Source organism: Amborella trichopoda, chromosome 9 (genome assembly GCF_054954075.1).
Source record: "Amborella trichopoda isolate Santa Cruz 75 chromosome 9, AtrichopodaSantaCruz75HAP2 v2.0, whole genome shotgun sequence".
NCBI classification, from domain to species: domain Eukaryota; kingdom Viridiplantae; phylum Streptophyta; class Magnoliopsida; order Amborellales; family Amborellaceae; genus Amborella; species Amborella trichopoda.
In genome coordinates, this window is record NC_142344.1 from 17,041,423 (window position 1) to 17,065,383 (window position 23,961).

Genomic DNA, 23,961 nt, shown 5'->3' on the forward strand with positions numbered 1-23,961 from the left:
CTAAATTTTATCATAACATGTAATTTTGGTGTAAAAAATTCTTAGAATTATCTCAAAATCTATTTTCATATCTAATAATAAAATTTTAAACTCCGAAAATGGTTAAAATCAAGTAGATCTATAAACATATGAAAATCTTGAAAATAGACAGTTTAGATAATGTGTTGCAAGATGCACTATTTTCAGACTCAAAATTATTATTTTTTCATATTTATTCATCTCGTTATCAAGATGATCAATTATAGGGTTTTTCAACATTAAAACAACCTTTTTCCGATGGATTTTTGAGGTGCATCTGTAATTTTACAATTTAAGGTTGCAACTTGAAAATGTAGAGCTATGGATGCACCTAAAAAATACACTAGTAAAGGTTGTTTTAATGTTGAAAAACCCTCTAATTGATCATCTCGACATCGAGATGTATGACCATCAGTGTTCACAAAATCGGCCGATTTAACCGCTAAACAACTGTTGACCGGTTCCAATTTTGGCCAATTTTGGTGCTCAACCAGTATTTTAAACTTTAAATAGGTTAATACTTTAATTTTACATCAAATACATTACAATGGTTTATTAGCTAGCTTCAACGAGTAGTTTTGATAGGAATCAGGGTTCGAACCCCGCCGCCAGCTATTTGTTTTCAAAAATATTTATGCCCATTAGAAGAGTCGAACTAGAATCCTCTTTTAATGAAGTTTTTTATTACTAGACCCACTAACCAAAACACCATAGACCCACTAACCAATACATCATTTATTATTTCATAAAAATAAGGGCCTATATTATATATATAAAATAATTTTTTCTTCATTTTCTTTTTTAAAAAAGATCATTTTCTTTAAAAAAGCAGAGCCGGCAAGTCGATTGTTTAATACTATTTTAATATTCTTTACATTATGGTAAAGATTAAAAAAAATTTTGGTCATTGATACTCACTTTTATAGTTTCTTATCTTTTTTATAAAATTTTAAAAATACCTTTAAATACAAATTGATTCATTAAAATCCCTTTTTTCATTAATTTTCAATTTCATTTGAATGTATTTTGTTTTAATCACATTCTTTATATGTTTTACATATTTTAGTAGATTTTTTTATATCTTTTTTATCTTTTTATTATTTTTTTTATCGCTCGGGACTTGTCCGATTAGAACAATTGAATCAGCCGGTTTACCGGTGAGGTTAGTTAAATCGCTTCCAAGCCCATGTCTGATTAACCGTTCCGGTTCGATTTTACGAATACTGATGACCATGAAAAAAAAAAAATTTGAGTCCCAAAAATGGTGCGGCTTACGACACATTATCTAGACAGTCCATTTTCAAGAGTTTCATACGTTTATAAATCTACTTGATTTTAATCACTTTTGGAGTTTAAATTTATAATTAGATTTGAAAATAGATTCTGAGATAATATTAAGAATATTTTACATCAAAATTATGTTATGATAAAATTTGAAAGTGCGTCTCAAATGGATTGTTTAAAGTTGCAACCTTAATACACACACACACATATATATATATATATATATATATATATATATATATATATATATATATATATATATATATATATATATATATATATATATATATATATATATATATATATATAAAAAGAAAACTCTTCCCAACGTCTATAGGTGAAAATGGACAATGATTTCACCTACCCTCATCACCATCCACCCTCATCATCATCCAACTACGCAAGGCCTATTCCATAATCTTCCCCTGGAATTCCCAATATAGGTCACATGTAATTCACAAAAGCAGCGTCAATATAAGCGAGAAATACTCGTTGTCATCTGCTGAAAAAGAAAGTTTTACCAAACCGAGAGCAAATCCTCATGTGCATATATTAATTTTTTTGATCAAGCCATTTACATATATCATCAGATGGGTCGCACATCATACCAAATTACTTAAAATTGACAAAAAAGAAGAAGAAACCTTCACTCCTTTTCCTTTTTTTTGAATGTTAAAAAAAAAAATCTTCATTCCTCCCACACACTATTCCCACTGAAACTAAATATTATTGAACATAAAACTAGGGACTATGCAGAACTGCCAAGGAAATGCGCTAATGCCTTGTCTCTATCATTGTCATACATCACCAAAACCCTGGCAACATTAGTTGAAGCGAAACCCATTTCTCGAAGAAGATTATAGGAGGATACAAACTCCCGAACCTGCACAAAACCAACCTCTCACAGACAGTAATCAATGGCATGTTCATCCATTTCAAAAAACATGGAGGTAAAGACACTACAAGAAAGAAAAGAAGGAATTTGGGAACTCAAGGGAAAAGTAGATTGGTCTAAGGTTGAATACCTTGTTTGCATTGTCACCATAGTTTGCAACAGCGAAAGACACTGCTTCACGGTTAAGTCCTAAGGCAGCATATTTGTTCACGAGCTGGTCCGCTGCAGATTCCTTGATTCAACAAGGGAAGGAAACAAAAGATAACAATCCATAAGCATGCTGCTTTTGAAAGTTTCACAAATATTTAAAGAAGGAAACGTATGAGACTCCAAGACTTGCACAGAAGGAACGGAAAGCCTTCAAAGGGTTATGGTTTTGCCTTTGAGAAATCGTGCTTTTGAATTTCGGACAAGGTAACATAACAGCTTTTCAGAAAGTTAAGACAGTTTCAGATTAACTGGGTGAAAATTTATCTTTTTTTTTTTTGGGAATAATTCGGTGAACTATAATCATTGTCAAGTTTCGGGTGGAAATAGAACATTCAAAAAAGTTTACGGGGAAAATAGGGAATTTTGGAAACTTTATGAGTGCCTTACTCACCTTTCCCATTGTTTTTCAGTTTGATCTGATGCTAGAGATGTTGCATAATACAAGGCCACCTCCTTAAACAGTATGACCTTGAAGGTGGGGAAAACTGGGTGGAGACCACATATCTCAAATAAACAAAACTTCACCCTCAAGTGCCCGAATGAACATGGAAAAAGAAAATCTGTCGATATTTGCAAGTGCCTGTTGTACATGTTTTTTAAATAAAATAAAAAATAAATCTTTATATCTCCGGATAAAGTGCCTGTTGTACATGTCTCCAGATTTACAGCAACATGACACCAAATTTCAGGAAGGCAAGGGAAAATGTCACCCAACTCTTTATAAGAATCGATTACAGTTCTCATTAACTGCTTATAACTACTCCTAAATAGAAATAAAAACAAGAAAGACAAAAGAAAAGAAAACTTGTAATTTGGAGATGGTTGCTGTTTTGGGATTATGATTGTCGGCCCTTCACTTTGAACCATATCCATATAGAAATAAATCTGGCAACAGGAAGTGGTCTACTGACTCCAAAGATGTAACTACAGTAGGTTCAAAGCATTTGACATGTTAATACCATTTTCAAGATAACAAAGGGCAAGCTTACACTTGGCAATGTTGACAAATTCGAAAAATAGCAATCAGAAAATTGAAAATTTTATTTAACGGTTGAATGTCATGATGACTAGCGTTGTTGTCAGTGCCACATTCATGAGCAATAAAAGGCAATTATTATGTCATCTCATGCGATATCTGTCAATTAGCTGTCCCACTATGAACCACTACGGTTGTTAATATGGCCAGTGGAACATAATCATGTGATTTAGCCTAAATATAGGGTCAATTAGTCAGAAGTTCCAAAGTGAACTGGCAAATATAGTTAGACAAACAGACATGTCAGCATTTAATTGATTAATGTACTAGATTCCCTGAAGAAAGGAGGAAACCAAATTCATTTTCTTCATCCCATCAGAACTATAGGAGAGATTGGTACTATTTGCCTTTGGTTTTAGCATCTTGATTTATTTTTTTTCCAAAATAAATTTCTGTTGATTATCAAGGGGCTTCATACGCATCATGGGTACTCTGATATGAGCAACAAGAGGTTCAAAAGATTACATATACATATGGACTAGATAATAAGGGACTAGATTCTCTAGAATGCTCCAGACAGTGCCTCCTTAACCACTCCCCTCTAGCCAGGATATCAAGTGGCTTCACAGCTTGTCGCTGTCGCTAACCAATGTTTAGTTAATGTCATTACGGTTTTGCAATGATAACAGCAGTTTTATTGAATATTGATTAAAAAACGGAGCAAAAGGGGATAAATTCAAAAAAAGGGAAACACGGTAAATATGTTTTCTTATTTTTTCAGAAATGTGGGTAATCAAAACCAAATAATGCCAGCATGTAACTTTAACTATGAATTTTTTAAAAGTATATCTTTAACTCTCTTTCAAAAAATTCACATTTTTAACAAAAATAATATTTTAAACAAGTTATTTTCTTTCTAAAAACACTAATTTGCTCATTGTGTCAAAGTTTCAACAAAATTATTTTCAGAGAATATCAGCCTTTAAGCAGTCATGTAACTGCAGTTATTTTCCAGAAAATAAGGGAAGGGAAAAAGGGGTTGCTTTCTACAAGGAGTGTTATCTCTGCATCGCCCTATGGCCATACCATTATAATAGCAGTAACTGCATTTTTCTTCAACCATGTCCTTAATTAACTACAGTGAGCCAACTATTTGCCACTGCACAGCAACTCCTTTCTCACCCACTTAATTGCATTTAATGATTAATTACCCTTCACCACCAAAGGTTCGAGATATACCAGGAAGACAATGCATGGCCGACTACTGTGATATCTGCTTCTAATTCATTAGGAACATATTTACCCAACTCTCCTTACAAAAGCCACAAAAACAAGGTCAAGATCTTATCTAACATAGCCATCTGGTAGAAAGTGACAACATTGGAAGGGACTAAGTGACAACAATACTTGTTTTTCAGATAAAGAGTTACCGAAACAATCTCAAAAGCGGAACCCCTCTAACCTTTCCCAATCTATCGCCTCCCTTATCCATCGGAACGTCCTAAAACACCTCCAGTCTAGATGGCACAATCATTAGGTCCAAGTGTTCAACAACCATGAACCTAACCTACGGCCTTATGTTACAAGGTTCACAAGCATGTGCATTCGAGATAGTTCCTCCAGTAATGTGGTGTGGACATGCAAAGTATATACAACGTCCTAAAAAACCTCCAGTCTAGATGGCACAATCATTAGGTCCAAGTGTTCAACAACCATGAACCTAACCTACAGCCTTATGTTACAAGGTTCACAAGCAAGTGCATTCGAGATAGTTCCTCCAGTAATGTGGTGTGGACATGCAAAGTATATACAATAAATGTTTATTTCTACGTTCACAGTCATATATGAAGTTGTCTTTTTGATAATTATATATAAATTAATATATACACGAAAGTTAATAAAAACTAGATACATGTAAAATTTGAAGACATCCAAATTCTTGATACATGCCCAGAATTTCAAAAAGCATATAATTATAAAACATATCTTAATGGTGACATGCATCTTGTATGGTCCAAGACAGCTCCTAAAAGACTTGTGTTGGGCAAGGACATGACCATATAATATAACATGTCATCGACATGTCAATGTCGGGGAATCAAGATAGGGAGCTGCGCAGTCTTGAAGATTCAAACCGGGATCCTCTTTTGCTCTTGTTCGGGTCTCTTTGCTTATGTTGTATCTAGTCATAGTGGGCCTTTTTATATTTTTTGGGGCGTGGGGTGTTTCTGGTTTGGTCTGAGTCACCTCTCTTGGTGACATACACTAAGGGGAACCTTTGTATTTTCTCATCCTTCAATACAATGTTAATATCCTCAAAAAAAAATATAAACTAAAACCAAAACGAATAAAATGCACGTAAATTTTCAATGCACATTTCAAATTCATGATATGTGTATCCATAATTAGATGCAAGCGTTGATGACCAAGATGTTCAAGGTTCAAGAAGCTCTTGCAACACTTGTTGAAAGTGTTGTTTGGCAGTTCTCATATGTCAGACAAGCTTCAGTGTTGGAACATGTTTGTACATAACACACCTTTGTTACCAAGCGACAATCCTTCATCCCAAGCCAACCATCTCACCAAAACTTGACTCTCCTCAATCCTTCGTCCAAAGCCAACCATCTCACCAAAACTTGACTCTCCTCAATCCTTCGTCCAAAGCCAACCATCTCACCAAAACTTGACTCTCCTCTCGCACCAATGCTACATATAGTACATTACTGAGCTCCATCTCAGTGCTAACCATGTCTCTCATGACATCTAAGACCCTAGGAGACATACCCCACAATGAAGCTTTGTTGATTCCCAAAAGAGTCCTGCTCCACAGAACCCTTCAGCTCCAGAGACATTTGCCCAAAAGAAACTTGTGCACCATATTAATGGCCTATTTGGTCATCAAAGAACAGGACACAATTCCAGTCATTCCACAATCCATGATGCCAAAAAAATGAGGATCGCTCTAAATTACCATTTTCTTTCCAAGCCAACCACAGAAGCTGGCAATGTTTTCATCCTAATACGTTTCTCAGAGGCTTTCAAACAGTAAACCGGGAATTGACTATGCAGACCAGCTTCCATTTTGCTCAAACCGCAATACATCAGGCTATCGAACAGGCGTAAGCCTTCAGACCCATTGCCCATTGTACCATGTGATTGTAATCCCTTCCCATTTCGCCATATGAAACTTATGCCCAAGCTACCCTCTCAATTTTAATTCATACATAATCCTTTTTGGGTTTTTCTACCAATCCCTTTAGGATTTTGGGATAGTGAGACATGGTAGCTAAGTTAAATGTAGCTTTGATGAGAGCAACACTCCTAGTAAAAGGCAAAAAGCAACTCTTCCATAGAGTCAACATTCTCTAACATCTTTTGATAAATACAACCAAAGACTCATGAGGGGGACAAACATGCAGAAAGGGAAACCAAAAGAGCTATCAACTGCATAGTTACCGGGATCTCCTACTGTAGTAGGCAATCCCTTCAAGGATCTCGATTCTTTCACTCCAGGAACGGATCTCTTAGGGATCACGATTTGTAAATTTTGGGATCTCAAACCCCATTGATAGGGATCCTGATTCCTACTGTTAGGGATCTCGATCCCAACCTTAAAGACAAAGACAACAACCAAATTGATGATTTTTTTTGTTTAAAGCCAACTAGCAACACAACTTTTGCTTGCTTGCTATCAATAATGAGATCCCTACTTTAAAGAGTACACATAATCCTAGATTATCATACACTTTAGAGTTGGTAACAAGATCCCCAAAAAGTTGGCATCTCGATGCCTAACATTTGGTGATCTCGATCAGACGCATTATAAAATCACTGGCGAATACTACTTGGCAAATTAACTACGTTTTAGAGAGAGAAATAAAAATTCAAAAGGGAATCACAAGGAGAAAAAAAAAAACGCGTAAATACGAGTATTCCAGTACGGGCCCATAAGTAAAGAAGAAGAAAAAACACCCACAAAAGGCTTTGTCTCTCTCTCTCACTTTAAACGATCTCAAAGATCACTTTTTTTCCATTCATCAAATTCAATCCTCTTTTACAATGCACGCCCCTCCTCTTTATAAAGAAATCAGTACTTCATCCAGGATCATCCTTAGAAAACATTGAGGTTTATCTCTTGTAGAGACCAACAATTGTAAACGTTAAGACTTATCTCTTCCTCATCATGTACCAACAACTACCTTTTTCAACTTACCACTTTCTAAACACTAATGATAACTTCTACTATTTCTATTTCCCATTACCCATTCCATATCCTTAATTAAAAGATAAACTTTCCTTAACCATATTTTCTCCTCCATGAAGAGATGATTTCCTAAAGGAAAAGCTTGTATCCACGTAAATACAAAACCAAGCTCATATTTTTTTACACCCACATAACTCCAACACAAAACCTAATAAGATAAACCTTTGCATAAGATAAACCTTTGCATATTGAAAACCTCACCTCCAACCTAAAAGATAAATATTGGTCAAAACCTAATCTATCGAACGGACTCTATCACTGATAATTAGAAACAATGACCAACGCTTGCAAAATAAAAACGGACTCATAGAAATTAGACTTATCAAAACTACCCCCAAAAATCCTATATTTAATAATTAACTCTAATAAATAAAATAAAAATTCTACACAAACTCTAAAAATAAAATTAACAAAAATAAAATTAAAATTTGTAGCCACCAGATTTTGATCTGCATCATTCTCCCATAGTTCAAAAAAACTCATCCTCGAGTTTTAAAATGTGATAAGATCAAATTTTCTTTGCATCCTTCTTCAAATTGAATATTGAAAAAATGATCCTGTGACTTGTGGGTTACTGCATTGAACAAACCATAATGAATCTACTTAGAAGCAGAGAAACCGTCTAGAAAAGAGTCATCGTATGTAGATTTTTCAGCCACACAAAGTTGCTGAAATTGCTCTGGCTGAAATTGCATCTTAATCATAAAGCACTCCCTGTATGTATCTGTTTCTTCATCATGCATCTCCACAAGCTCAATTTGCTCTAGGATCAAGTTAACATCTTGAGTTTCCACCTCTTCATCGATAAGAAAAGTAGATATCCTTGCTTCCTTAAGGATAACTTCTTTCCTTTCATATTGCTCTTCATAAAAAACAGGAACTTCATCAAAGATGGGGTAATATGTGACATCCAAGAATGATGATTGCAATTGAATATTCAAAACTCCACGTTCTTCATCTTCAATTGGTTCTTCATCAAACTTTGATAGATCAATCTCCCGACCATAAGGAAATAGATCTCTCTCTCAAACATGAAGCTCCCGACACAGAGCGTTGGTAAGGAACGGCTTTTCGAAAATAGCTTTCGACGCACTGTCGTCATCATAGTGTGTCGATGCTAGTTTTTGTGCCAAGCGCAGGGTCAACTCTTCTACTTGCCTTCTCAAACTTTTGTTCTCTATCACTTGGAGAGCTCAAATGTTTCGTTATCGCTGGAAGGGTTGAGTCCCGATGCCTTGCCATAGACCTTGTCATGGAATGGCTTCTCGAAATAGCTTTCGACTCACTATCATCATCATAGTGTGTCGATGCTAGTTTTTGTGCCAAGCGCAAGGTCAGCTCTTCTACTTGCCTTCTCAAACTTTTGTTCTCCATCTCTTGGAGAGCTTGGAGGTTTCGTTCTCGCTGGAAGGGTTGAGTCCTGATGCCTGGCCATAGACCTTGTCCACGAGCCATGAGGCCAATAAAAAAACACCACGATCCACAAGAATCGTCTATGCTTTGATACTACCTGACGCAGTATAAAATTATTGACGAATACCACCTGGCATATTAACTACGTTTTAGATAGAAAAATAAAAATCCAGAAGAAAATCACATGAAAAAAGAACAAAACGCGTGGATACGAATATTCTGGCATAGGCCCATAAGCAAAGGTGAAGAAAAAACTCCTACAAAGGGCTCTCTCTCTCTCTCACTCTACACGATCTCAAAGATAACTTTTTTTGATTCATCAATTTCAATCATCTTTTACAATGCACACCCCTCCTCCTCTTTATAAAGAAATCAGTACTTCACTCATCCTTAGAAAACATTGAGGCTTATCTCTTATAGAAATAGTAGTAGTTATCGTTAGTGTTTAGAAAAGGATAAGTTGTAAAAGGTAGTTGTTGGTACGTGGCGAGGAAGAGCTAAGTCATAAAGTTTACAATTCTTGGTATCTACAAGAGATAAAGCTCAATGTTTTCTAAGGATGATCCAGGGTGAAGTACTGATTTCTTATAAAGAGGAGGGGTGTGCAATGTAAAAGAGGATTGAATTTGATGAATGAAAAAAAAATGATCTTTGAGATTGTGTAGAGTGAGAGAGAGATAGCCCTTTGTGGGTGTTTTTTCTTCTCTATTACTTATGGGCCCGTGCCCGAATACTCGTATCCGCGCGTTTGTTCTTTCTTCTTGTGATTCTCTTATGGATTTTCATTTCTCTCTCTAAAACGCGGTTAATTTTTCAGGTAGTATTTGCCGGTAATTTTATACTGTATCAGGTGGTATCAAAGCGTAGACGATTCTTGTGGATCGTGGTAGTTTTTTATTAACCTCAAGGCTCGTGGATAAGGTCTATGACCAAGCATCAGGACTCAACCCATCCAGCGAGAATGAAACCTCTGAGCTCTCCGAGAGATGGAGAACAAAAGTTTGAGAAGGTAAGTAGAAGAACTGACTCCGCGCTTGGCGCAAAAACTAGTATTGACACACTATGATTACGATAGTGAGTCAGAAGTTATTTTCGAGGACACATTCCCATGCCAACGCTCTGTGTCTAGAGCCTCATGGTAGGGAGAGAGATCTATTTCCTCATCACCTGGTGTATCTGGCTATGATGCGTGGATATTTCACATTTAGGGTCTCATCTTTACCGGACGCTTAAAAAGGAATATGTCAATCACATAAAGCTAATGTTGTGGCCTTGTCCATGCTCATATCCATGCTTCGTAGACAACAAGTCTAGAAACTCAAGGGCACCAAAGCTCCATATCTCCATTAACCCTCATGAAAGCTAACATGTGATATAACGAATCACAATGCCTCCAAACCCTACTTAGAGGACTCCAGTTAAGTGCTTGCACATACTACTCACCATGATAAAATGAGGAAAGTCCCTAGTGTCCTCAACCCCTTCAACAGTGGGCCCCATGTCGATGGAAGTAGCTTTCATTTCCTTATAAGAACTCCCATTGAACTTGTGGAAGAACAAAAGAAAACCCCATACTATCCCTAATGTTTGAAATCAAAATCATTATAGGCCCTAGGGCTCTGTCTTTTACTAGTGCAAAGTTTGACATTTACACCTCTTCCTTCATGAACCTATATTCCAGAATGAGTAATAACACCCATATCAAAGCTAAAAGCCTTTGGTTGTCGTCCATTCTTGGTCATCAGACCCGGACCCGGACCCAAACCCGAATTGATTATGAGAGACCTAGACCCAACCCGATCCTGACCCAAAAATCAATTCTTACATTAAAAAAGAGTATATTTAACTCAAAAAAAAAGAGAGAAGAGAGAGATTTGCATGGGAAATTGGGGTTTCATTGGGAAGAGAGGGAGAGAGAAAGGGGAATTGGGGGTTTTGTTGGGAAGAGAGAGAGAGAGCATGGGGAATTGGGGATTTGGTTGAGAAGAGATAGGGGATTTTGGGGAAGTGGGGGTCTCGTTGGGAAGAGAGAGCATTCTTTTGGGAACAAAGAGCATTCTTTTGGGAACAAAGAGCATTCTTTTGGGAAGTGAGGATTTTGTTGTGAAGAGAGAGAGATTTGGGAAGTGGGGTTTTTATTGGGAAGAGAGAGTGAGCACTTTATTGGGGAAGTGGGGGTTTCGTTGGGGGTTGGGGCTTTAATATTAATTAACATTTAATTAATATTTAAAGAATATGTAACTACAAAAATAATATTTTAATTTATTTAATAATAAATTCAAGTCGAGTCTACATGGACTCAGACCTGTACCCAAATAGTATTCAGGTCCAAATGATCCAACCCACTAGGTCCAAATTTTGAACCCATATCCGGACCCGATCCATTGCCACCCTTGCATGAACTACAAAATAAACATTTAGAACCTAAAAGAAATATTAAATTAGAAACTCGAATCCAAAAATATCGAAATCTCGATTCCATAATGAAAGAATCTCAATTCCATATGGGTCGATTCCAAATACGTCAGAAACTCGATTCCAAAGACAGAATCTCGATTCTATATATGTAAGAACCTTGATTCCATTTGGGATGAATCTCGAGTCCTATAGAGTAGGAATTCTCGTTTCCCGCAATTTTCCTTGTATGGACATTAGATTCTGACAGCATGAATCTTCAGCGCGTGCCGTGATTCGAATTCCTAAAACGATTCAAAATCTCAAGCATTTCCAACAACTATGCTCCTGCCACTCAAAATTGCCAAAGGTAACCAGATTGCACTCTTCAACTTACCTTAACCCACTGAAGTCGTACTTGTCAAACATCACCATGCCCATTGGCTTCCACACTTTCTAGCACTCAACATAAAATGTTTAGGTCGCGTTATCAAAATAGAACATTTTTTACTATATATAAAGGACTAGCAAGTGGCCTAAAAAAGAGCATCATCAACATTAGGTCACTTCTCTATATGGGGCTTACAATCTCTGGAGGGGAAGGTGTGATACAAGCACATTAATAGGGGGTGATTCTTGACAATCAAAGAACGTAATTTGGGCTCCATCCATGATGTCTAACGAATTCCAAGAGCTGCCTCATAGCTGTTGCTACTTTTTACATTTGCCTTTGTTTTCAAAGAGAAACAAAATAACATTCAAATTCACATGTTACACATCATAAATCTCTCTCCTATCACTTGGAATTCATTGTATGATGCCCTGCCACTCAAGATTAACCCATTAAGTACTCTCGTATTAGAATCCTATACTCCACTATTAATCACTCCTGCCACCCTCAATCATCTTTAGTAGCATTTCCAATGTAAAATTCATCCTTTCGATTACAAAACCATATGTCAGAACAGACCTAATGCGCAAAGTTTCTATGAATGCACAAGTTTCCATGCACATATACCAGATTTCCTTACCGGCACCCACTGCTCTTTAACCTCCACGACATCCCCACAAACTTCACCCTTTGTTCTGGAAGGTCTAATTCCTACCCAAAAAGAATGAGCACTGGATCATAACAACTATCATGTCAAATACAAATTCCATTTTCTAATGGCTAGCATTATGCCTTCCATTCTTGTAACTCCTTAAAGATAATAAGTTTCATGTACAAAAGGTAGTTGTCGCACATAGAATTAGAGCTGGGTGGGCTAAGTGGGGATGTGCATTTCGAGTTTCATGTAATTGTCGCATACCAATGAAGCTAAAGGGGAAGTTCTATAGGATAGTTGTGAGACCAAATTTACTTTATGGGGACGGAATGTTAGGCGGTCAAGAAACAACACACCCATAGGATGAGTGTAGCTGATATAAAGATGTTGAGATGGACCAATGGCAAGATAAGGAAGGATGGAATTCGAAATGAATACATTCGAGGGAACTTAAGTATGGCTTCAATAGGCAATAAGATGACGAAAAACAGACTTAAGTGGACCCACTACAACACTGGTTAGGAAGTGCGATTTGGTTCAAATGGAAGGCTCTAAAAGGGCAACAGGAAGGCCTAAAAGGACATGGATGAAAGTAGTGAGAAAAGATATGGGGACTTATAGTCTTACTGAGGGTATGACCCTTGATAGAGTAGAATGGCAGAACATGATACATGTAGCCGACCCCAAATAGTTGGGATAAGGCTGCGATGATGATGATGCACAAAGGGTAGTTGGAGTAGCATATCAACATCATTCAATTGACATCTAGTTCATCTAAAACTATAGTTTCCTTTTCTTTACAAGAACACAAATGGTCTTCCATTGTTTCCCAGCCTTTTCAGCCAAGAGTTTGAACCAAGTGTTTTAATCCTAAATGTGGAGAGCTTGCTTGAGGGCTAGTAATCCCCACATGGAATCTCGTCCCAATGATCCAGAAGATGGAGCTCAAATAGAGCTCACTCCCTCCCCCCCTCCCCCCAAACCAAAAAAAAGAAAAAAAAAACACAATTAAGGGATCTCGAACCCTTACTAAAAGGGATTTGGATCCTTGTGTGTGTGTGTGTGTGGGGGGGTCACAATCTCAAATGGCGTTTCAATATTATTTGATTTTGAACCTGGAGTCTTTGATGTTGTTTTGATCTCTTTATTTCTGGTAATTCTCTAGCTAACGACCACCTGACGATGAATTTTGTTTGCTGTTTTCATAGCTATGGTTTGCATTAGTGGTAGCAAGCGGACTTGGATCACATGAGTCAACTCAGAAACAGTCCCTGGTACCGAACGGTTCCGAACCAGGGAATTGCAATGGTTTTCCAAACAGGGAAGTTCATTATAGTGAAAAGCCCAATTCACTATAGGGACTTAAGTAATTCCTTACTTCAGTTTTTTTTCATGACCCCAAAATTTCATCTCTCAAAATTTTATGGTGTTTTCAGGATATAGAGTTCTCATTATGTAATTGTACAGATAATGCTAAAACAATTTATTACATTTTTAATTATAAAAATATCACTTTTAAAAAAAACCCACACACACATATATTTAAGATAAAGGTGCTCCCCAAGTTCTCCCATATACATATAATACATATATCGGGCTGCTTTTAGGCCTATCCTTGAACAATGCTTCCAAGGTAGGGAGCTTCATGCATGGGTCAATCCCAGACCCATGCTCCAATTCCCGCTTTCGCTCCCAACAAATATGGTTTCAACCAAAAGTTTTGGAGCCTAAACCTCTGACCATTTGTCAATTGTGGAGCCCAGGAACAATCCTAGTTGCTATATTTGATGTGTTGATTGAGGATCTATCCACTGTAGAACCCTAAGACAAGGTTCTATGAGTATGTTTATATAGAAACTGTTACCATAGGAGATAATAACAACCAAAGTTGAAAGAAAGAACATTACTCTATGCAATTTCTTCATTCTAGTTTTATTATTTTGGTGTTATAATTCCTTCAATCAGTTTCATCCCATAGATCATTTTCTTAACTTTAAAAATTAATACTCATATTATAGTACAATAATATTGGCATGTTCGACATCTCAAGAAATGCTAGGGCAGGCACCCCAACAAAGTACCTGGATGGATCCATGTCCATGAAAGTAAGCCAATGCCAACCTGCCCTTTCTCTTCCCATTCCAGAAACCTCTCTTTCCATCTTTAGAAACAAGTATTCAAAGGGAAGTGTGAGTATTTCAAAAGTAGAATAAAGTGAGGGATGCAACTCTACGAGTCTCATTTCTCTGTCTCATATTTTCCTTTTAGTTCTTATACACTTCAATTAAAGCGATTCAATTCCAGACACTACCTATAAGACACAAACACATCATATTGCTTACTACTAACCAATAAAGTCCAACACATCAATGCCATGAAAGAGATCTTTCACAGATTATGTTGCATAGAGTAGCCACAAGTATATCAATTGCTTTCATGATAGACACTAAATTATACCTGGGTACCAGATTCTGTAGGCTTTGATGAAGACGGGGTTTCTGTTGCAATTTTGCTCCAATTCTGACTCTCCTTCTCTGCTTCTGCTAGTATTTTTCTTTCAAACTCAAAGTCAAACAGGAATGAGCACCGTGGAATTTCAGCCATTTGTGGCGAGAGTTGAGGCTAAGAATTAACAATAAAATACATGGAATAACATCAGAACAGCATATTATGTCTTGCTCTGAGAGGTAACAACATAAAAAATTGTCATATTACACATAAATTAAACATTATTCAAAGTAAAGCAGCTCTCAACTCCTCAGTTATGAAGAAATATTGATCACTTGCATAAGCAAAATGCTTTTAGTAAAGAGAGCAGTTATTAATCTAGATTACATTGAATGCAACAGGAAAACGCAGAAGAACTTAAAATCAGGTTACAAGGTGCGGGTGACTGCGTTATGACATCTTCAACTAATAAAGTATGTGAAAGCTAGTCAATTTAAATCCTACGTCCATGTAAGACAAAATTCATGATTCCAAGCAGAAATAACCAAACATTTGGTTCAATAGGAAAGAACTTAAGGCAGAAAACTGAAACCAACTGGAAAAAAACTCAGTTTGTTTTAGGACTGGTAATTCATCAGGTCAAAGAAATGAAAGGAAAATTTGTTATTTGTCTCCAGAAAAGGCTGAAAAATTAAAAATTTTATAATTCATTTCAGCTAAAATAGAGAAACAAACACATTAATACAAAAAGAAATTTAAAAAAATACGGATTACGTTCTAGAATGAAAAGTTCTTGACAAGAATATTACTACTTCAATAAAAATATGTGAAATGGACATCGTCCCATGGATGGAATGCTTGATACCCATGCCACATTAAAGAGTTGAGACATAATCTCATAATTCACAATCAGAAGTTAATTTGAACTTATTCATCCAACAAAAAGAAAAAAATACAAGTTAAATTGGACTTGCTAGTTGAAAGCTTGAAATTATTTGCAATACTAAATCATGCCATACCATATCATTTTATCTATTAAAAGAAAATCTAATTATAATGTTACCTGCACATTTCCTCTAGTTTTTTCAATCATAGATGAATCATGGCATTTCAAATGGGCAAAGCATACCCATTGCATCAGGCATTGCAAGCAACAAACCCAATCAATCCCCCTAATTCATGTTTAGGCAGTGTATTTAATGGGCAAATTAATTGAGTGTGACTCACTCATGGTGAGTAGCAAAACTAGCCACCAAATTTTTTCTGGTTGCCACACTGATAATATTTCTATCCAAATGTCCTAATCTTTATTTAAAAATAGTGTCCCCGTATGCTCCCCATTAAGTTGGTCAAACTGCAACTGTGTCAAGTGTAGCACAAGTCAAAAGTGAGTTATTGAGAGCAATGCATCGACAGAAGGTAGGGAGACATGCAAACAGGGGTTCCGCCTCTTGGCTGGTGACCAGGACATAAGCATTGCTCTCCCAGTTAAACCCAGGGAACATGTTGAGGACAAAATGACTTTGTTGCAGTATTTTGAATGAGTAATATTCCATGAAACAAATACACTGTAGAAACTGTGAATTTTACTTGGTTGTTGCCTAACTGAGCTGAGATTTATACAATTTATGCATACAAAAGGAAAATGAGAGAGCAGCAAGCCAGACGAAGGGGAAACCAAGATGCTACAGTGGTGGACGAAGTGGTCCTCAAAGGTGCAAGGAGAACCTGAAACCCTTCCTTAAGGAGGAACCTTGCCGAAGAGGAGGTCACCCAATTCCAACTTCTTCATTCTGGCTTTCACTCTCACTTTATTTCCATTCTAGGAAGAGATGTTATAGTTTGGACCCCAACTCCCTCGGGTGAGTTTTCAGTGGCCTCTTTCTATAAATTATTATCTAACCCCCTACCTTCCAGGCCAACCCCACTGCTATTGCATCAAAAGTGTGGGCTACTCTCGCCCCACCTAAGGTCCAAACGTTTAACTGGCTAGCTTGCTCTCATAAAGCCCTCACTATAGATCATCTTCAGAAACGAGGGGTTCCTCTTCCCAACAGATGCGCGCGCCCTATGCGAAAACGATGAGGAATCTAACTCACCTTTTCCTTCACTGTAGTGAAGGACTTCTCTTTTGAACTTTGGGGTAAGATTTTACAATTATTCGGCATCGAATGGGTCACGCCTCCTACGGTAAAGTCCCTCATCTCCTATGAGCTTCATACCCCGTGGCCGAAGGCTGGCAGAGCCCTTTGGAAGACCACCTTAGCGGCTACCATGTGGATTATTTGGCTGGAAAGGAATAATCGTATTTTTCGAAGCTCGAAATTACAAACTTCAGCCCTCCTGCACAAGCCTTTATCTTTGGTTTCTTTCTGGGCAGCGAACCACAAATTGTTCTCGAGGATTCCAAGGACCCAGTTCCTTCCCCAATGGCAAAATATCCTATTCCACTACCCAAGACAACCACAGAGATCCAGCTTTTGGCAGCCACCCCCAGAAGGAACCATCAAGTTTAATTTGATGGGTGCTCCTTTGGGAACCCAGGTCCGGCAAGGGCCGGGGGGTTCTTAAGAGACTACCAAGGCAATGTTATCTTTTCGTTCTCAAAGCACCTTGGCCCCATGGAAGCTCAAATCGTAGAAGCCTTGACTCTCCTTCTAGGCATGAAAAAGTTTAACCGATCTTGGGGACTACACCTCATTGTAAAAGGAGACTCAAAAAAGGTTATCACATGGGCTAGTAGCACGTCTCCCCCACCTTGGTATCTTGTGACTGCATTTGAGGAAATTGAACATCTTTGTAGGGATATGGACGTCTTATGGCGGCATACGTGGAGGACGTCCAACGAATTCGCGGATCATCTGGCGAAAGAGGGAGCTAGTCGGCAACTTCACGAACAAGCTGGGGTCGTCTCCTTTTTTGCACAGGACGTCCGGCTCAGCATGCCTCTATAGCTCCTCACATGCTTTCTTTAGCCCCCCCCCCATTTTTTGGATTTTTTGTAAGCTTCATGTAAACTTTACTTAGGGCGGTCTTATAAGCCCATTTTGTACATGATACTTTCCAGTTCACCCCCTAGGGGATGAACTTCGCCCCCTCTCTCTTGTACACTTCTCTCTCAGTAATACAATGTTAACTTTCATAAAAAAAAGATGAAGGGGAAAGAAGGTAAACATCCCTAACTGAAACATGGGGAATATGCATTAGAAACTTATGTCAGTCCAAAGAACATATCTAGCAAGAAATGACGTGCAACAATCGAAGGGCCTGAAAGACCAGTGGAAGCCTAAGACTTTAATGGAAGAAGCTTCAATAGAAAGAGAACCAAAGATTTATAATGGATATCGTATGGCATGTTTCAATGTCCAGAGTGAAAGGTAATTATATCATTTGAGTTATTTGAGAACTAAGACCACCCTGACAAACTAGAAAACATCTAGCATCTGCAGTTTTTTCCTACAATACCCTAAGCATCCACATGGATTGCAGCAAAGAGGCACATGCTTAACCCCAAAAGGCTTAATGAAAATTAAACCCAACAACAAGATGCAAGGCCACAATTGGATCATCGGGAATAAGATTGAAGGCAACTTCACTAGCGAGGAATTTATCCAATGCAAGCGTAACGCCACTGAAATATTCCCAGTCCAGAAAAGAGAATCTTCTCAAAGTTCATGTTGAATTGAGCCAAGTTTTGCTTCCATACTAATGCAGTAACGCGTGACACGTAAAGAGAGGTCCTATTGATAATTTTCTTCATCCTTAAAGGATGTACGTCATTCTACCTAGCAGAACATTGTAAGTTTCTCTTCCTAATAAACCACTTCAAATTTTCTACATGTTCATCTCTACAGACACCAACAGGTGTTTGCTTTCCAACTGCTGCTACATTCAACTTCCCTAGAAAAGAAAAAATATGCATCCTATATCTCACCTAAAAAGGATAAATATGCATCCTCAGATCCCAGCAATTAAGCCCCTTGATATTCAGAGTCCAAGTTGACATCTATTCCAGATAAAGGCCAACAGAGTGCTGCACTAGATCTCCATGTAAAAATTCCCATTCTTCAGATTAGTAATAGTTAATAGATGATAGGAATATAATCAATCCTTCACCCTGCTCCGTCTTTACCAAACCCTTATTTCCCTTTCTGTAAGACCTTGTCCAATATTTGGATCCCCCTCAAATGACTCCAGCCACCCAGCCTACCTTTACCTATAAGAGCAGGGAAAAAAAAAGGCCCATGGCCTTCATATTCTCCTCCATTTTCCTCCGGTGAAGCCCTATCATCCTAAGTTCCTCATATATGAATGTAATGATGGCAAAATAATTCTTCCTTCAACACATCCACCCATTATCCCTCCACAGGAAGCCTAAGGTAAATTTCATACCTGCCCATTATCCCTCCACAGGAAGCCTAAGGTAAATTTCATACCTGCCCATTATCCCTCCACAGTAAGCCTAAGGTAAATTTCATACCTGCCCATTATCCCTCGCCTAAGGTAAATTTCATACCTGCATGATCATAGTTCATTGATCACATTTTCCATCCTACTCAGAGAAGTTTTGGTTCCATCAAACTCCAACCTGAAACTTCTACTCTCAGTTCCCACTTTACATTCTCATGCATGTCATCAATTATTTTACCAACAACTGAAACTGAATATGGACTATCTTTTCCTCTGCCCTGTTCCATAGTTACGTGTTTTATGTTTTATGTTTACCGTCAAACTACAACCTTGTTAGCATGCTCTCATATCCATTACAGGGATGTAGTTGTTGGGATCGCGAGCAGAATCGGGACCAGGAGAGGGAGATTGTGAAAGGCTAGAAGGTCCCCATGGGTGGGAATGACGTACATACAATACATATGTTAGGGATCTCGACCCTGACCTTCTGGGATCTAATCCCAACCTTTTTGGAATCTTGCTACCAAACTTCAAGAATATATGTAGGTCTAGGTCTATATACACTCTTTAAAGTAGGGATTTCTTTATTTATAGCCAGCAAGCATCACAACTGTATTAAAAAAATAGTTACGTTGCTAGTGGGCTATAAATAAAGAAAATCATCAGTTTGATCATTATCTTGGCCTTTAAAGTGTGGATAGAGACCCCTAACAATGGGGATCAAGATCAGTAACACTGGGGATCGAGCTCCCAAACCTTAGAACTTAAAATCATTAGAGATCCATTTCTAAGAGGGTCAAAGTGGGATGGCCACCTAGGTTGGGAGACCCCAGTAACTATCCCCTAGGCCTCTGTTAGAGCCTAGCTTTGTGATTACCCAACATGGGCATCTACTTTTTCACCAATTCCTTTAGATTCACTAGCATCAATAGATCCAGCTGCAGTTTTCGCTCAGAATCTCAACAAATCTCTCCCAAGACATCCTGACACTTGCACCACCCTCTATCAACAAAGCCCAACATTCTCTACTATTCAATAGAGAGAATAATCATTTCTTCCTCTAAAAGAATTGTACTCGCTAATTTCCCTCAAGTCTTTCTACAAAACAATGGCATCTGGGCCATCTGAGTAGATCACCCTCGTCCCCATGTTGGTGTCAAATATCTTAACTTGATAGTGGCTTCCTGATTAGGAAGCAACTCCACACCTATCAAGTTGATATATTTCCTAATTTAAGTCCCTGACTCATCCCATGATTTTATCTCATCCTTCCTGATATGGTCAATGCATGTTCTTACATCCTGGAATGCAAAACGGCCATCATGCTCGTAATACAAAAGGTTATTGCATGCAGAATCCTCCTGATCTTCACTACTTTTGACACTTGAACTCCATAACTATTCAATCTGTGATCCATGCTCCAATCCCAGCCTTCCTGAAAATATATTCACCCATCCTTAAATTTTGATCCCTAGCCCAACTCTATGTAATAAATCAATGTCATATGAACTGCTCCATGTATCACATGTTGCTTGTGTGCTATCATACAACCTCAAGTGCTTAACAGCCATCAATCCCATATCACCCATTTAAGAGTTCCTTAACATCGTTAGCACCTCTACAAGCATTTCTGCGGTCAATTCTCAGACGCTCTTCAAGGGCTAATTAGCCCTTTTAAATCTCATAATATCCAACCCACCCGCATTCAGGCCTCTCTATACCTCAAACCTCTTGATGGCTCTTGGTGTTTCCTTCCATCTCACGCCAGCTCTCATATCTAACTGCCCAATCTTCCTCCTTCCTAAACCAATTGACACCTGGTTGACCGGCAGCCAGGATTTCCCCCCTCAAGAGGCTAAAAAGAATTCCCAGACCCCAGCACTCCGTTATCCATCACTGTGCATGCCTTAAGAGAAGTGGCAAGGAAAGGCCAAGCCCTGCCTTACACCCCTACGAGTGATTCGATACGACACTTCAACAGTAATTGAACCTGAGTTTAGCCAACACTTCCAATGCCCAATCCCTACCCTTCTCCAACTTATGCAGTATGGAGCCTGCAAATAACCAAAAGTCAGGTTCCTGCCAACTTATGGTTGTTGCAACTGGAGCTTTCTGTTCTCCATCTCTCCATTGATGATGGTCTTACTAGCAACAGCTCTTGCTGCCTGGTTTTTAACATACCTGGCTTTACACTCTCCACAGCCAAGGGGTTATTCCAAGACGTTCTCCAAATTTTTCGACATCTGATCCATTCAACTGTGCTCTTCTCCATTTCTCTTTAACTATGGTAAAACAGTTGCCATCACCCCTTGACACACCAACCAAGCATAAAGACAATCACTACTCTTCATGTTGCCCCTCTCAAGTTTGGGAAATTCTTCCTAAATGGCTCCCCCAATGCCTGGTCAACTTCCAATTGTGCCGCCATGTACTTTGTGAATGCTAAGAGAGTCTCCCTAATTACCTGCCTCCAAGGATTTACCAATGTTGACCCATAAGAAAGTTTGGCGTTGGGAGGAAAAACAATTCGAAAAAGCTAAAAATATGAACATCTCATAATAGTAGAATGGAATTTGCTACCCAATGAGATATCTAATCATTCTATATGAAAATGAACCGTTGAATCAAGCAACAAAGCATCCTTCCAGCAAACACAGATGAATTGGAAGACAAACTATTATTGGAGCCCTAAGAAATTTGCAAATGAAAAACAAAAGAATAATCAACCATCTATACTTTCGAAAGTAAATTACCAAAAGATATTTGCAAAGAAATTACATTACTTTATACTGTTAAGCTAAAAAAACAATTAGATCTACACTAAGCACTAGCATCTTATTACCCAAATCTTCTAGTTCAATTTATTCCAAGTTTTCCCAAAAATCGCCAGGTGGCCCCTTTCAGGCCGCCCTAAGCGGCCCAGTATGAAGAACAAAGTCAATCAATCCAAAGTCAAGCCAAATTTGGATCAACATAATAAAAAACTTTGAATTCACCATTGAATCTAGCACAACGTATCATTTTCAGTAAAAACGCGTTTTGAGGGTGAATTAGAGGCGCTAGGGTGGCTGTTCTTTGTTTCCATTAATACCAATAGTTCCCTGATATTCAAGGCTTCATCCACTACTACTGCCTAAAATCAAAGAAAACGGAACACCAAGTATGCAACTTACAGGAGGGGTTATGCGGTATGCTGGCTTTATGGCAACCCTGATACCCAGACTTGCTGCAAATTCATTACATACGCCAATTATCAATTAAAATCATCAAATCCAATAAATTACGTACCCAGACTCTACTGGTACTTAATCACCCAAAATAAAATCAGAAAACTAAAGAAAGGAGAAAAAAAAAATTCAAACGAGAGAAAGAGAGAGATCGATTTACATGAGGGCGAAGATGAGGTAGTCGGAACAGGAGGCGGGCGGCTAACAGGAGGTCCGGAGGTATGGGCGATCCTATTGGGAGCGGGGTAATAGGAAGGGGAGCCATGGGCACCATAGCTTGAAGGGGGCCTGTACATGGGTATGGCAGAAGAAGAATCATAAGGAGATGCGCCCTTCCGGAAATCGTAGTCCATCGCCAGATGCCTGCACACAGATTTATAAATAAAGACGCGTTGTCCTTCGGCTTAATGAGATGCTCTGCTTTTCTAAAACCTCTTCCTGACTCAGAGAAGGATAGAATGATGCCGAGCTTAGTATTGATCTCGAAAATTTAAAAAGGACATTGACAACAAATTAATATCCTTACAAGAGAATAGTACGATGTACGGCAGTCCTCGTGTAAGAGGAAGCAGGGGATCCTTTTTGGGTCCAGGACACCTTCCTCCCACGGGTGTAGATACACAGCTATGGGTCTTAAAAATTGAACTCAATGGGTTAGGTCCGGGTTCAGACCTCAATATTATTTGGGCTACATTAATATTTAAATACGGGAAAAGTGTATATAGAGCCTAGGCTCTAAACAATCAAATTTGAACCTACCTCAAAAATTTCACTTGAAGATGTTGCTTTGATGCTCAAATATTCTCAAATTGATCAGCTCAACATCACAATGCATGGAAATGATTAAAACATGGATTTCAAGTTTTTGAAATAGTGTATTTTGTAATACATTTTTGGATCTTTAATTTTCAAGATTTTCATAGATCTATTGATCTATACTATTTTTGAAGCTTTGTACTTTATAAATAAAGATGAACATATATTTTAAGGCTATCACAATGATTTTCAATATTGAAACTACATTTCTCGACACTATTTGAAAGTAGGCTCTAATTTGATTGTTTAGAGCCTCAACTCTATACAAATCGCACCTTTTAAATAATATTTTATATATGTAATATTTAAATATATAATTATATATCTTTATATTTTTTTTATTTTTTGGGTCGGTTCTGAGGCCAGGTCCCAATCCCATAAATTTTTTCGAGCATATAGGTGTATCCTACGAATTTTTCTGTCCCCCAATACAGTATCCCACAAACTTGAAAATATTTTTTCTCAATCTCGTCATGATTGGTACCTTTGTTACTCTTGCCTTATATTGTTGACTAATTTTGTCACAATTAATACAATTTTTTTTTTTTTGTATTACTATT

General features: G+C 37.9%; 1 protein-coding gene across 2 annotated transcripts; it reads right to left on the reverse strand.

Moving 5' to 3' along the window:
* Nucleotides 1–1,817: 1,817 nt before the first annotated feature.
* On the reverse strand, nucleotides 1,818–23,437 carry LOC18424526 (Ubiquitin-associated/translation elongation factor EF1B protein). Of its 2 annotated transcripts, XM_006829112.4 has the most exons (6): nucleotides 23,112–23,437; nucleotides 22,746–22,948; nucleotides 22,532–22,584; nucleotides 14,958–15,122; nucleotides 2,328–2,429; nucleotides 1,818–2,185 (listed from the first exon to the last, which is right to left on the reverse strand). In XM_006829112.4, exons 2-6 carry the CDS (start codon nucleotides 22,936–22,938, stop codon nucleotides 2,051–2,053), a joined length of 648 nt encoding a protein of 215 aa, XP_006829175.2. In that variant the 5' UTR covers nucleotides 22,939–22,948; nucleotides 23,112–23,437; the 3' UTR covers nucleotides 1,818–2,050. The 2 variants fall into 2 exon arrangements, with proteins under 2 accessions (XP_006829175.2, XP_088704648.1); XM_088848522.1 differs by lacking the exon at nucleotides 23,112–23,437 and having other exon boundaries at nucleotides 22,746–23,029.
* Nucleotides 23,438–23,961: the final 524 nt, after the last annotated feature.